The sequence below is a fragment of the Phycodurus eques genome, chromosome 1, assembly GCF_024500275.1.
Source record: "Phycodurus eques isolate BA_2022a chromosome 1, UOR_Pequ_1.1, whole genome shotgun sequence".
In the NCBI taxonomy this organism is placed as follows: Eukaryota; Metazoa; Chordata; class Actinopteri; order Syngnathiformes; family Syngnathidae; genus Phycodurus; species Phycodurus eques.
In genome coordinates this window covers 9,193,238-9,208,593 of record NC_084525.1, presented here as the reverse complement: position 1 = coordinate 9,208,593, position 15,356 = coordinate 9,193,238, and the positions used below count along the sequence as shown (strand labels likewise).

The 15,356-nt window shown below is 43.5% G+C and overlaps 1 protein-coding gene across 1 annotated transcript; it reads left to right on the top strand.

The window, feature by feature from the left end:
- The first annotated feature begins 1,267 nt into the window (after positions 1–1,267).
- On the top strand, positions 1,268–15,246 carry ankrd33aa (ankyrin repeat domain 33Aa). Its single transcript, XM_061675872.1, has 5 exons — positions 1,268–1,574; positions 3,871–4,200; positions 7,544–7,673; positions 7,755–7,895; positions 10,115–15,246. Exons 2-5 carry the CDS (start codon positions 3,943–3,945, stop codon positions 10,921–10,923), a joined length of 1,338 nt encoding a protein of 445 aa, XP_061531856.1. The 5' UTR covers positions 1,268–1,574; positions 3,871–3,942; the 3' UTR covers positions 10,924–15,246.
- Positions 15,247–15,356: the final 110 nt, after the last annotated feature.

Below are 15,356 nucleotides of genomic sequence, written 5' to 3'. Positions count from 1 at the left end.
GTCCACATTCAGTTAGTTGCTCCGAAGCATAAATAGGGTGCAGTGTGGTCCAAAATTGGAGAAACCTCAAGGTGAACAATTCAAGAATCATGAAGTGGCTTCCGGTAAGAAATCACAATCCACTTTAACTGTTGGTATCCCTCTTGGAATAGAGTAGAAACAAACAGTTTTCAAAGGGAGAAGCAGGACTCGTGAGGAGGTGCGACAGCTTGACAAAAATGGGAAGAAGAAAAAAAAGCTGTATTTTTAAACCTGCCTAGCTAACGTCAGCTATGTTCATGGCAAAATTAATACATTTTTAGAGAGGAGACACGAAAAGAACTATATTGTGATATGAGTTTAATTTTTTACATGACCATGCTTTTAACACAAAACGCTTTTTCAAATCATCTTTCCCCAATGAAATGAATGAAAATGCCATTAATTCGTTCCAGCATCCCACCCCAAAAAACAAAAACAATATGTTTTTTAATAAGGAAAATATAGCTCTATAATATTTTACTTCATAAAAACATATAGTACTAACATAATTAAATACAATCTGAAGACTTAAACCGTTTGCGCATCATGATTAGTTCATTCCGGCACCGGGCGGAAGACTCAGTGAACTGCACTAATATTAGTCATTTTACGCAGAGGATAAAGAATACAAGCCTGTGAGTATTGTTAAACTGTCAGTCTACATGTGTTGCTGCACCATTCTGCAGCTTGTTGTGGACTGAGTATCACAAAGCACCACTGTTCTTATTCTTCTTTTCACCTTTTTTTCCTATTCAGGTCGCCATTTTGGGGCTGACGCTTTGGCATGTAGGTCCTTATGGATGAATTCCCTTCCTGATTCCATCCGTTCCTATTTATGGGACTGGGACTGAGTTGAGCTGGCTCATGTGTGTGTATGTGTGCGTGCATGTGTGAGCGTGTCCGTGTGTGTTTTGCCTCATCATGCCCATGTGTTTCCATTCATGTGTGTGTGTGCGTGTCATCTCTGTCATGGGAACAATTACCACCCACAGCCCCCTGCCTTAGCGCAACACCAGGAGTGGGTTTGTTTGTCCCAGCGAATGGATTTGCATGGGAAAACAGAATCAAGACACGGTGGGGCCTGTGATTCAGTCACAGAGATGATTTGGACATTGAGAGGTTTGCTCTGATGACACAACAGACGGGCCGAGGAGGCTGTCAGTGGACTGAGAGAGCTGTGGAGGCAAGTGAGAAAGATGAGCAAGAGAGGGGAGGGGTTATCAGACTACTTTAGCAGACTGTGAGGGGAGCAAGGGTGGTTGCCACTGTCTGTTTCTTTGGCTTAATCCTTAAATCTTCTGTAATCGGGATGAGAAGGAGAGAGCATGCTGCCTGATTTAGGACTACACAGTCTATGTTAGGACCTGCAAGGACAGAAAACCTAACTGGTCATTACAAGAGATGGAGGGAGGGGGCAGAGTAGAGCCACAGTCACTTTGGGGAACTTAAACCTAACCCGTTTCTTAAAAGAGGAGAGTCGAGCACAACAAGATGCTTTTCAGCCATCAACAGAGGAAAAAGAAGAGGACTCTTTCTGGTTGGATTCTTTTAGGGTGAGACTTATTGCGATGCATCTACAATACGTTTCTTGTGGTAACAGGGAAAACAACTTACATTTGTGCAACGCAGTCAAGGAGTCATGGGTCATGTTTGGAAGTTAAAAGAAGCTTGAGCAGTGAAGAGGTGAAGCGGAAGATAGGGCTTGGCAGGAAGTCGAAGCCGCAACAGAAGTTGAAGTTTTTAAAAAAACTATAAATCTTTGTGCTAAAGACGATTTGTTTGAGTCACAGAAAAATGTGACGAAAACAGAGCATATGCAATAGTCGGGTAAAATGACTTAACCAAGAGTTCATCCAAAAGATGCCAAGTGTAATAGCTGTCAGCAGGTGGAATCCATTTGTTATGGTTGTTGAGACATTATTAGCAATTATCAAAAGCTGTGCTGTTAGTTAAAAAAGAAGTACTTGCGTTATGTCAAACGTAAAAACAGTCATTTGGAGAAAATGGAGAAGAGTTTTATAGTTTTTGCTTCCTCTCTTTGAAAAAAAAGAAACATGATTTCAATCATGTCCAAATTAAAAAAAAAAAAAGTAATGTATTTTTTTTCTTCTTACTACTTCAGTCTCCTCATACATATTCTACCTATTCAATACACATGCTTCACTCAATGATGGACATTAGGGGTTGATGATGAGTAAATACGTGAGGTGTAGTACTGTGCCGTATGTCTCTGCTCCTCCAAATAAACTTGCCAGCACAATATGAAGGCCAACCTTTGACTGTAGCTTGTTCCAGGGGTGCTGGTAGAGGTTTAGGGCCCCATGAAAATCCCAAATATCATTCCACTTCAGCATGTAACGTCAGCCCTGACTCAGCCCTCATTGCCATCAGGCTGTCAGGAAGAGTCACTAGCGGACCTGCCACATGCCACTTAGCAGCATTGCTGACGTCTGGACAGTCTGACTCGCAATTCCCCACCACATCTGTTAGTGTAGCTTTGACGGAGCTGCAGAAGCCTAGCTTTCTGGTGTTCTTTTGATGGTCTTAATATCCCCACTATCGTTCACACATTGATATCGGTTTTTGATGCGGTGCCGCCTGTGGGATCGACGGTCACGGGCATTCAATGTTGGTTTTCGGGCTTGCTGCTTACATGCAGTGATTTCTCCAGATTCTCTGAAACTTTGGATGATATTATGGACTGGAAATCCCTAAATTCCTTGCAACTGTACATCGAGGAACATTGTCCGTAAAAAGCTTGACTATTTTCTCACGCAGTTTTCCACAAAGAGGTGAACCTCGCCCCATCTTTGCTTGTGAATGACAGAGCAATTCTGGGAAGCTCCTTTTATATCCAATCATGGCACCCACCTGTTCCCAATTAGCCTGTTCACCTGTGGGATGTTCCAAACAGGTGTGTGATGAGCATTCCTCAACTTTCTCAGTCTTTTTTGCCACCAGTCCCAGCTTTTTTGGAACATGTTGCAGCCATAAAATTCTAAGTTAATGATTATTTGCTAAAAACAATAAAGTTTATCAGTTTGAACATTAAATATCTTGTCTTTGTAGTGTATTCAATTAAATATAGGTTGAATATGATTTGCTAATCATTGTATTCTGTTCTTATTTATGTTTAACACAACGTGCCAACTTCATTAGAATTGGGGTTGTATGCTGAAGACTCACTGCTGTTACTTTCAGTCCTGTTACTCAAATGAGGAGTTTCGGTACAATAAAACAAAATTCAATTACCTGATGTGGGCCAAAACATATTTTAAGTTATCAAATTTAGAGAGATATTTTGTTTATTTGGCGAGAGTTACAACAAGCAAATGACACTGCTTCGGTGGAACGGCCCAAATACACCAACATTGATGCTACAATTAAAGTATGTCCTTCCTCATCTCCCTCCTCCAATGCTCCTACTCATTCATAGTAGTTTCACAGTTTACGGTCGAAGTCAAAATGATGTTTGTATTTGAGCGGGTATTCAGTCATGTTCCTCTCTTGTCCGTTAATGGTCTGGCCGAGTTAAAAACAAAAAATACTGGCAAAAGGTATGATGTACAGGCAGCTTATGCATCAAGTAAATCAGGATAAGTAGGGCTGAAATGAGGTGAATCTCCTCATCCTCTTAAGGCTTCCATCAAGCCATCTCAGCTCACCACCTAACCTGCAACACGTTAACGACAAAGATGCTTCATTGTTATCAAATGGACAATAAAAAATGTGATCCTTTGAGTAGAGTGAGTGTGCTCTCTCTGGTTGCTGTAAATTAACCCGCCTGTTACGGTTAGTCAAATGGCCACACAAGGAAGTTATATTTGTGTCAATATCTTTCCGTTCCAGATGAGAATGGTGCACAGAAGACAATACACCCAGCTGTGATCCCGGCAGAAGGAGCCGGGCGGTAGGGGGCTCATGGCCTTGACATGTGACGATCCCCGCTTGGGCGCGGGCCCATCTGAGGATTCTGAGATGAATCTGGATGATTCCGACTCTGGAAGTGTCCTTTCTGATGACTCAACGCTTCCTAACTTTGAGAGAGATGACAAGTATGCAGAGCCTCCTAAGACACTATATGAGGCATGTGTTCGGAATGATCCCATCTCCCTGCGAAGGATACTGGAGCGAGGCGTTACCAAGGAAGAGGCCATGGAGCTGGACATTAACAGCAGGGTGAGAAGAATTGTAATTAACGTCAAGACAATAACAGTTTTTACAAAGATAATAATAATGCTCTACCTTAATAGACGCCATGTAAGTAACAATTTATTTTGTACAGCTTTTATATTGGACCTCATTGGGTCACTAATTAACCTTTACTCATTTTATATTTTGCTTAGGCTGTTTTCTTTTTGCAAATTTAAATGTTGTTATCCATCCATCCATCCATCCATTTTCTACCGCTTATCCGAGGTCGGGTCGCGGGGGCAGTAGCTTTAGCAGGGACGCCCAGACTTCCCTCTCCCCAGCCACTTCATCCACCTCTTCCGGGGGCATCCCGAGGCGTTCCCAGGCCAGCCGAAGGATGCAGTCTCTCCTGTCCTGCCCGGACCACCTCATCAGGGAGGCATCCGAATCAGATACCCCAGTCACCTCATCTGGCTCCTCTCGATGTGGAGGAGCAGCGGCTCTACTCTGAGATCCTCCCGGATGACCGAGCTTCTCACCCTGTCTCTAAGGGAGAGACCGGACACCCTGCGGAGGAAACTCATTTCGGCCACTTGTATCTGGGATATTGTTCTTTCAGTCACGACCCACAGCTCGTGACCATAGGTGAGGGTACGAACGTAGATCGACCGGTAAATCGAGAGCTTCGCCTTTCGGTTTAGCTCCTTCTTTACCACAACGGATCGATAAAAAGTCTGCATCACTGCAGACGCTGCACCGATCCACCTGTCGATCTCCCATTCCATTCTTCCCTCACTCGTGAACAAGACCCCAAGATACTTGAACTCCTCCACTTGGGGCAGGATCTCATCCCCGACCTGGAGAGGGCACGCCACCCTTTTCCGTAGTCTCAGATTTGGAGGTGCTGATTCTCATCCCAGCCGCTTCACACTCCACGCTCCAGTGTGAGTTGGAGGTCACGGCTTGATGAAGCCAAGAGAACCACATCATCTGCAAAAAGCAGAGATGCAATACTGAGGCCACCAAACCGGACCCCCTCTACACCTCGGCTGCCCCTAGAAATTCTGTCCATAAAAGTTATGAACAGAATCGGTGACAAAGGGCAGCCTTGGCGTAGTCCAACCCCCACCAGAAACGAGTCCGACTTACTACCAGATATGCGGACCAAACTCTGACTCCGGTCGTACAGGGACCGAACAGGGGGTTTGGTACCCCATACTCCTGAAGCACACCCCATTGGACCCCCCGAGGGACACGGTCGAACGCCTTCTCCCAGTCCCTGAATCTGAGATTCAACTTCCCGACGGACCCTTCTCTCCAGCACCCCTGAATAGACCTTACCAGGGAGGCTAAGGCGTGTGATCCCCCTGTAGTTGGAACACACCCTCCGGTCCCCCTTCTTAAAAAGGGGACCACCACCCCAGTCTGCCAATCCAGAGGCAATGTCCCCGATGTCCACGCGATGTTGCAGAAGCGTGTCAACCAGGACAGCCCTACAACATCCAGAGCCTTGAGGAACTCCGTGTGAATCTCATCCACCCCTGGGGCTTTGCCACCGAGGAGCTTTTTAAGCACCTCGGTGACCTCAACCCCAGAGATAGGAGAGCCCGCCTCAGAGAACCCAGACTCTGCTCCCTCATGGGAAGGCGGGTCGGTGGAATTGGGGAGGTCTTCGAAGTATTCTCCCCACCGACTCACAAGTGCAGGTGTGGACGCCCTTATGCTTGAACATGGTGTTCGTTATGGACAATCCATGATGACCACAGAAGTCCAATAACAGAACACCGCTCGGGTTTTGATCAGGGGGGCCGTTCCTACCAATCACGCCCCTTCCAGGTCTCACTGTCATTGCCCACGTGGGCATTGAAGTCCGCCAGCAGAACAATGGAGTCCCCAGCAGGCGCGCTCTCCAGCACCCCCTCCAAGGACTCCAAAAAGGGTGTGTACTCTGAACTGCTGTTTGGAAGTGGAGGGATGCTACCCTCTCCTCCACTGGGGTGAACCCCAACGTACAGGCGCCGTGCCGGGGGAGCAATAAGTATACCCACACCTGCTCAGCGCCTCTCACCGTGGGAAACTCCAGAGTGGAAGAGAGTCCAACCCCTCTTGAGAGGACTGGTACTAGAGCCCAAGCTGTGCGTGGAGGCGAGTCTGACTATATCTAGTCAGAACTTCTCGACCTCACACACCAGCTCGGGTTCCTTCCCAGCCAGAGAGGTGACATTACACGTCCCTAGAGTCATCTTCTCTAGCCGGGGATCGGATCGCCAAGGTCCCCGCCTTCGGCCACCGCCTTCGGCCACCGCCCAGCTCGCACTGCACCCGACCCCTATGGCCCCACCCATAGGTGGTGAGCCCATGGGAAGATGTTGTTAAATAAAATGTTGTTATTTTATTTAATATAATTTATTAGACTGGTATCTGTCAATAAACACTAAAAAAAATACAGCGGTGCCTTGATATATGAGTTTAATTCGTTACCTGACCACGCTCATAACGCTAAACACTAGTATCTCAAATAATCGTTCCCCATTCAAATCAATGGAAATGCCATTAATCTGTTCTAGCCTCCCTGAAAAAAAAAATTAACAAAATGTTTTTTGTTTTTTTTAAATGAGGCAAATAGCACTCTATAACATTGAAGTTATAAATACATAATAATAATAGCAATAACATAATTAAATTGAATGTAAAGAATTAAAATGTCTGTGGATCTGATTAATTCATTGCAGCGCTTTCTGGTGTGCATGACTTGGCCACCCGGGGCAGTATAATACAGTCATGCAGACACAAACGAATAAGTTCTACAACTAATTTAAAAAGTAACTCAGTAAACTGCAGTAAGATCAGTTGTTTATACGTATTGTTATATATATACGTATATACGTATTGTTATATTGTCTGTCGAAATGTGTTGCTGCACTGTTTTTAAACATATTTTGCTTAAAGGGTTATAACTCAGAGACACCACTATATGTTAGCCTGCTTATGGAGTTTTGCATTGCTTGTTAGTAATAAGCTAAGCGGATTGTGTTTAATACACAACGTATAATTCTCTTTGTTTTATTTTTAGTTTGACAGCAAAGTTCAACTGGGACTGGCAATAAACAGCTTGAAGCTTGTTTTTTGAAGAATTGTATCTGCCAAGCAGCTGCCTTTTGTGAAATGAGTTGAGTTGAGTTAACTGCCACCATACGGCACTCATATCTTAAATTCTTGCCGGCAAGTCAAGACAAAAAAATCAGCCGAACAACGGCAAATATGTCAAAAAAAGTCAGGTCACTCTTATCTCAAGGCACCACTGTATAAGAATAATGGTCAGTGAAAAGAGTGGGTACATTTTTGGGGGACACTCTGTATGTAGCTTGTCTGTGTTGCTGCCTGTCAGAGTGGACTGATGGTGGCTGTGAGCAAAGGATTTGTGGACATCGTCACTACGCTGCATGTATGCCCTCTAATAGACGTAAACCACCAAGACAATGATGGGAACTCTGCGCTTATGATTGCAGCCCAAGCTGGTAATTTCCACCACAATTGGGGTACCACACACCCAGGGATGAAGCCACCATTCATTTCAGGCCGATGTTTTCTTTATCCAGGCTTCGTCACTATTCTAAACTACATTCTCAATTACTACTCTGGTGTGGATACTGAGGTCAGGGATCCCCGTGGCTTTACTGCCCTGATCAAGGCAGGCCTGCAGGGCAGAGAGGACTGCGTGTCAGCGTTGCTCATGCATGGTAAGTTAATGCATGGCCTTTATCAATAAGGGGATAATTAAAGGTTTTACATATGCTATTCCATCCATCCATTTTCTGAGCCGCTTCTCCTCACTAGGGTCGCGGGCGTCCTGGAGCCTATCCCAGCTGTCATCGGGCAGGAGGCGGGGTACACCCTGAACTGGTTGTCAGCCAATCGCAGGGCACATAGAAACAAACAACCATTCACACTCACAGTCATGCCTACGTCAATTTAGAGTCTCCAATTAATGCATGTTTTTGGGATGTGGGAGGAAACCGGAGTGCCCGGAGAAAACCCACGCAGGCACGGGGAGAACATGCAAACTCCACACAGGCGGGGACGGGGATTGAACCCCGCACCTCAGAACTGTGAGGCTGACGCTCTAACCAGTCGGCCACCGTGCCGCCACATATGCTGTTGTTTTCTTTTAAAAAAAGAGGTCTGTTAATGAATTATTACAACTTAAACTGCTAAGTCACTAATCTTCAAAGTGAACCCCCCATAACAGTCCTATATAATTGCGTGATACTGCAGCTAAATATGGTGTCAGAGAATGGCAAGCAAATTTAAAATTTAGAATCTATGTTTGACTATCCAGAATTAGGATTGTAGATATCAACAATGTCTTTCTGACTTGTCATAGTTACATTTTAAAAGTCAGAATTTTCATTCAAGATATCTGTAACCTAGCACGGTGGACAACCGGTTAGCACAGTCACCTCACAGTTCAGAGGTCGTGGGTTTGAATCTGGGCTTCGGCCTTCCTGTATGGAGTATTTTCTTCGGGTACTCCGGTTTCCTACCACATTCCAAAAACAATTGTTTGTGTTAACTGACGAACTCTAAATTGTCCTTAGCTGTGAATGTGAATGGTTGCTTGTCCCTATGTGTCCTACAGTTGGCTGGCGACCAGTCTCGGGCGCACCCTGTCTCTCACCTGAAGTTAGCTGGGATCAGCTCAGCACACAGGTGACCCTAATGAGGATAAGTGGTATAGATAATGGATGGCTGGATATCTGTAACACAATTGTGACTAGTCAAAATGACAGATAGAGATATCTGTATTTCAGTTTTTACGAGTCAAACAATGCAATGTCATTTCGCCTTGGACAAATGATGTCACTTTTGCCATTCATGTGTATGGGGTTTGTCATACAGATATAAACAATTCAGTTCCACGTATCAACAACAACAACAATTCAGTTGCATGTAATTACTGATATCTGCAACTTAATTGTACAACTGAAATGATTGCTATTCAAATGACATTGTAGATATCTCAAACTGGAGTTCCAGATATCTACAATTTAGATGCAGATATACGTAATTCACTTAATGGGTATCTGCAACTGAACTATATCTCATATCTGTAATGAGAAACCCCATACACAGTGGCATTTCGACTTTAGGCAAAATTACGTTGCAGATCTGGAAAATGACAATTGTGGTCAGGAAGACAAATCTTTTTGATTAGGCAAAACTGAATTACAGATATCTGCAACACATATCCAGTCTCGCTGTTAAATGTTAAAAGGGCTTACCATATCAGATGTGTTCATCCACTCAATGAATTGAGTTCCAAAAGTGGCCACATGGTGGGGTTCTTCGAATGTCTGTTCATCCATCCATTCCTTTTCTGAACCTCTTATCCTTATTCGGGTAGCAGGTGTGCTGCAGCCTATCCCTGCTAACTTTGGACGACAGGCGGGGTGGCTACACCTTCTTCGCCAGCCAATCACAGCGCACATACAAGCAACCATTCACATTCACACCAATTGACAATTTAGAGTTTGGCAATTTGGGAGGAAACCAATGTACCTGTAAAAAACCCACAGAAGCACAGGGAGAACATGCAAACTCCACACAGGAAGTTGAAATTGAAATTGAATTGAAATTCTTGAAAAAAATGAAAACTGAAAAAAAAAAAACTCAGAACTGTGAACCATGAGCCATTGTTATGAAGCAGAAATTGATTCTGCTTGATACTTGTAAATTAATACTTGAGTAATAATAATAATAATATTTTACACTGATATCACACTTTTCTAAACACTCATTCATGGGCAATGTGGGTTAGGTTTCTTGCCCCACACAGCGATGACATGCACTCAGGCGGGGTACGAACGAGCGACCCTCAAGTTGCTGGGAGTACTCTTGTCCTCTGAGCCACCCACTTGATACACTTGAATTGATACATTCCCTCTTTTGCAATGTGCAGGTGCCGATATGAATGCAATGGACTATGTTCAAGGGCGCGGCCTGAAAGATTGGGTTTTGAAGACAGGAAGATTTGAGACATTGAACAGAATACGTTATCTGCAGGCTCATCCTGTCGCTCAACAGTTTTGTGCCAGCTACGCACCTGAGTGGCCGGAGCTCAAGCAGCTGGTGGCAAAGACCACCGCCACCAAAACCACGGGTCAGAAACTGCGGCAGCGCTTAAACGATAGCTTCACTTTCAGCTTCCCTCAGGACCCCCAAGACAACGGGGTGATGGACCACATGGTGCGTATGACCACAAGCATCCACAGCCCCTTTGTAGCCACCGCTTGCCATCCGCTGTGTCCCAGCAGCCCCCCAGAAATAGGGAAGAGGCGCTTTGCTGTTCCCGAACTACTTGAGAAGCACAGCAACAAGGAGCTGGAGGAAAGCACAGTGTCTCACAGCAACAGATCCCTCGCATCCTATTCTCCCAGCGCTGCATCAGTCGCCTCGGTATCCCTGACCTCCTGCTGCCAGGACGCAGAGCGCAGGGAGAGCGCGCCACCCGGGAGCATGAGAGGCTTTATTCCCCGCAACATGGCGCACAGGAACAGCATCTTCCCCTCTGGCTGTGTTCCGAAAATTGAAGTGACCAAATCTGGCGAGCCTACGCCGAAGAAAGAGAAGAAGAAGAAAAGGCAGAAGGGCTACCTGGAGCCTCCTGTGTGGAAGTACAAGGAGGCCAAGCAGGAAAAAAAGAGGGAGAAGAAGCAAAAGGAAAAGGAATTAGAGCAAGAGAGAATATCCAAGGGGTCCAAAAAATAGAAACTAAACATGACCCAAATTGAAAGTTTCCAAAGAAGATTGTTGATTCTGTTGAAGACTATTTTGACACAAAGTTCGTATATAAGCTGATGGTGTAAATATGCAATGCTGATAGAATTTTTTAAAAACATGCCCCATTTTCCAATTAGGTTTTAGCCATTTATATACTGTACGGTCATAAAACATAAAGGAGTAGTAGTAAAAGTGTCACTTGCTGATGCACTGGCATTATTTTACCAAGTTAAAGTCCCTGTAAAGTGAACATAAATGTCTTCTAAATTTGACGCACAACAGACAGAAGTGTCATTAACAACCCTGACAAATTTGAATGATTCAAACAAATTGCCAATATCCAAATTTAAACTTCAAAATCGGGAAAAATCAAGCTTTTATTCCCGCTCTCAAACTCTGTGGCCATGTCTGCTGAATGCATCAAACAATGTCCTGCTGAAAAAGGGATTCTACTTCATTCAGCAACATCCTGAGCTATACACATTCCGTCATGTTTGATGTATGAAAGTGTATCTGGGAGGTGCTACTCACCAGATACAGTAGCTTGCAAGCTAAGAGGATTCCAAGGCTCCTCTTGGTCGGCGGATCTAGGCATAGCTAGCTAGCTAACTGCACGCTGTAGTATTTGAAATTATACAGTGGGGTAGGGGCGGCTCATGTCCCCGAGCGCATCACTTGGTGTTGATTTTGCCACGCCCAAAAAAATCAGGAAAACTGAAATGGTGAAAACCGGTTTAACGCTATATCTCCACAATTACTTCATAGTTCTGTCTTTTCACGTTTACAGAAATTAACTTCAAACGTGTATAATATATTTACAAACAAAATCTCTCAATTCACTTTACAGGTTATTTAAGCATTTGGATCAAAATCACCATTTTGACCTGTAATAATGAGTTCATATTTGGGCATCTTAACCCTAACCCAGATGCACTTTGTGTCCTCATGACAGGACTTTTATCACTTTTCTCAGGGAGCTACATCCATTAGTTTTCACTGAATCTTAGGTTCTCTATGCTACCACTGAACAGTTTGGGAAAAGATATCTCGAGCCCAAACATACTGTGTGTCCATCTTATTAAATGGAGACAATTATTCCAAACATCATCAGTCAGATTGCGTTTTTTCCTCTAGCTAAAAATTCCATTACCGTAATGTGTTGAATGTGGTGACATAATACATAAAGGCAATGTATAGTTCCAACTTCCTGGAACAAGACTATATTTTCCAAAGGTATCTCCACAATCGTGAACTTAAAAAAGTCGACTGTTTTATAGAAATTCTGAAAACAATTAATGTACAGTACATAACAGTCAATGACTGCGGATGATGTTCCTCTTGTCTGACACGTAACCTTAGCTACTCACTGACAATTAAGTTTCACTGAGTTATCTTAAGGCACCAATAATGCACTCGCTCAAGTGGCATGCAATGGCTTTTGAACTCTGAACCTCAGAAATCTTTTAATCCGAAGTGCAGGATCGTTACGTAACAATTAACTTCGATTGGCTGATGGTGTCTTCTGTGTTTGCGACGAAAGCTAAAAACCAAAGACATTAGTGTTGTTGTTGTGGTCATTTAAAGACTCTTGCGTCACGTTAGAATATTTTTAGTATAATGTCTCATTTCCTCTTCTCCAAGGGAACTTGCTGACTTTAGGTCAGCGCTGGAATAAATACATCTCCGGAGTGCAGTGAAGGAGCACATTAGATGAGTAAATAAGGCGTGACCTGGGTCAAGATGGACACAATTAGACCTGTGACCTCCTTATAAATGTGGCTCAAAGTTACAAATATACAGCTACAATTGTACTCTCAGACCAAACAAATAAGGCTTTTTTACTGAGATGAAGCGACCTCAAATACAGGCCTGTGTAAAATACAAAGAACAATGTGCTCTCTTTTTTACACGGCAGCTAATGTGAGAGCATCCAGCTGTGTCTGAAGCCCGAAAGCAAAAAGATGGCAGAGCCTGAGCACAAGCGAATTGGGGGATTTAGATGAATGACAACAAAACATTTCTTCCCCTAACTCTCTTATATTTCCAAACCATCTTTCTGGCATCAAAGAGCAACAGGAAAAAGTTTGACTGCCGTCAATAATACAGCAGAGGCAATCACCAATCATATAAGAGGTAAGCCACCATAATTGTATTTCATATACACCCTAGGAAAGTGGTTCTCAACTGATTTTACCTATTTTGCCAAATGCGGAAGTATGTTGCAAATACTGGATGGGGCCAGCCACCACCACCCCATCCCCCCACCTGATGGCTCATAATTGCCATAGATGCCACAAGATTGCTGCAAAGCACTATTTGAAGCTATACAACTTACTTCAACATAGTTCCATGACAACATGATTCCACAAGATGGTGCCAAATCATCCATCCATCCATTTTCCAAACCGCTTAGCCTAACTAGGGTCACGGGCGTGCTGGAGTCTATCCCAGCTATCTTCGGGCGAGAGGCGTGGTATACCCTGGGCTGGTCGCCAGCCAATCGCAGGGCACATAGAAACAAACAACCATACGCACTCACATTCACACCTACGGACAATTTAATGTCTTCAATTAACCTACCATGTATGTTTTTTTTGGGATGTGGGAGGAAACCGGAGTACCCGGGTAAAACCCACGCAGGCACAGAGAGAACATGCAAACTCAGAACTGTGAGTCAGATGTGCTAGCCAGTCGACCACCGTGCTGCCGGTACCAAATGAACAGTGCTGAATAGCTAGGGTTTTCAGCAAACAATTCCATTGCAACATGCTGGCAATTTTTTTTGTTTTGAGTTTGTTGTCACATTTCTGTCGGGCCAATTATTATTATTATTACTCGTGCACTCATTGTAGTAGTCTCGCCACGCTGCACTATTTGCATATCTGTTGCTGACCAATACTGGCCACTCATGCCAGAGTAGCATCTTCTCCATTTGCACACTGACTGAGGAGTATCTGCAACATTTGCACAATCAACATTGTCCCAGATTATCGCACTACTCGCTTGAAGTCTCGGCGCCCTTTGCACAATGGTCATTGCACCGGACTATTGCAATATTAGTCTAGAGGACTCTGCATCTTTTTGCACAATTGTAAAAAAAAAAAATAATAATAATGTACCGGCATTACCAGATAACTAGCAACCCTTTATTGCTCAGTGACTGTTTTTTTGTTATTGTTGTCAATGTCTTTATGTCTCAAAAGTGTCTGTTGTCGTACTAGAGCGGCTCCAATTACCAGAGACAAATTCCTTGTGTGTTTTATGGACATACATGGCAAATAAAGATGATTCTGATTCTGATTCTGAAATAACGGAGCAGAGGTTAAAAAAAAAACTTTGAATAGGTGAATCCACAACAAGTGAATCAAAAATATATGAGGAAACACTTTACACTTCGTGTCCCTTACCTAATATGTTCTGTGTTCTTGGTATGTTTCTAAACCGTACCGGGAAATATAAATATAGTGGTGAGTGACGAGACTAACAATTTTGAGGAAGGTCTGCTTAGCTTAATGCTAACAAACAATACGGGCCACAGAGGTGTTAACAAGCAGCACTGGTGCCGCTCTGTTATAACCCTTTAAGCAACGGATATTTGAAAACAAACAGTTGAAAATCACTGCCGTATGAGACGTTCAATAAGACTATCAGGCTGCAACGATAGGATAAGGTCCCTCATTCGAATGATGTGGAAAATCCAAATTGAAGAAAGGGAGACCTTTTTGAGATTTCAACTTCTGATACAACCACACAACATTTTAACTTAATGGGATCTCAATAAAAATGTGTGTGGTGGACTCAGAAGAGAAACAACAGTGCAAATGTCCAAAGTATCATCCTCTGGTGGGATCCAGTAATGCCGGGTTTTGATTTATACACCGTCAGAGTGAGCATAATAACTGAGCGATATCATATTTTGAAATCTTTGAAACTGCAACCACTGCAAACTGCATTTCTGATTCTGTCAATCAAAACTCAGTATTCTTATCGGTGTAAAAGCAGAATTGCTACAACTCTTTTATTTGATTTCCAAATAGTTTCCATTGAGTCCGGTTTATTGCTATTGCCATTTTGGCCTTTTACCACTGTCGAATGTGAAAACTAAACAAAGAAAATCTAAAATGTTCTAAAGCTCGATGTTGTGTCCCTGTGTGTGTTCGTGTGCGAGTGATACCTGGATTTCCTTTTTTTGCACTTGCAAACTGATGCATGTGCATCATCTTGAAACTCTGCCCACTAATCTTGAAAGCGCCAAAATGTAACTGTCAGATTTTCCATTGCGATAAAGATTACATGTCCTAATTGCTTAGAACTATTTTTTTCCCTCTCTCTCCTCTCTCTCTCTCTAAAGGAGAAATGTTTGAAATATGAAAAGGAATAGTAACAAATAAAAGCGGGGTGAAGGGGTCTTTGAAGAACAT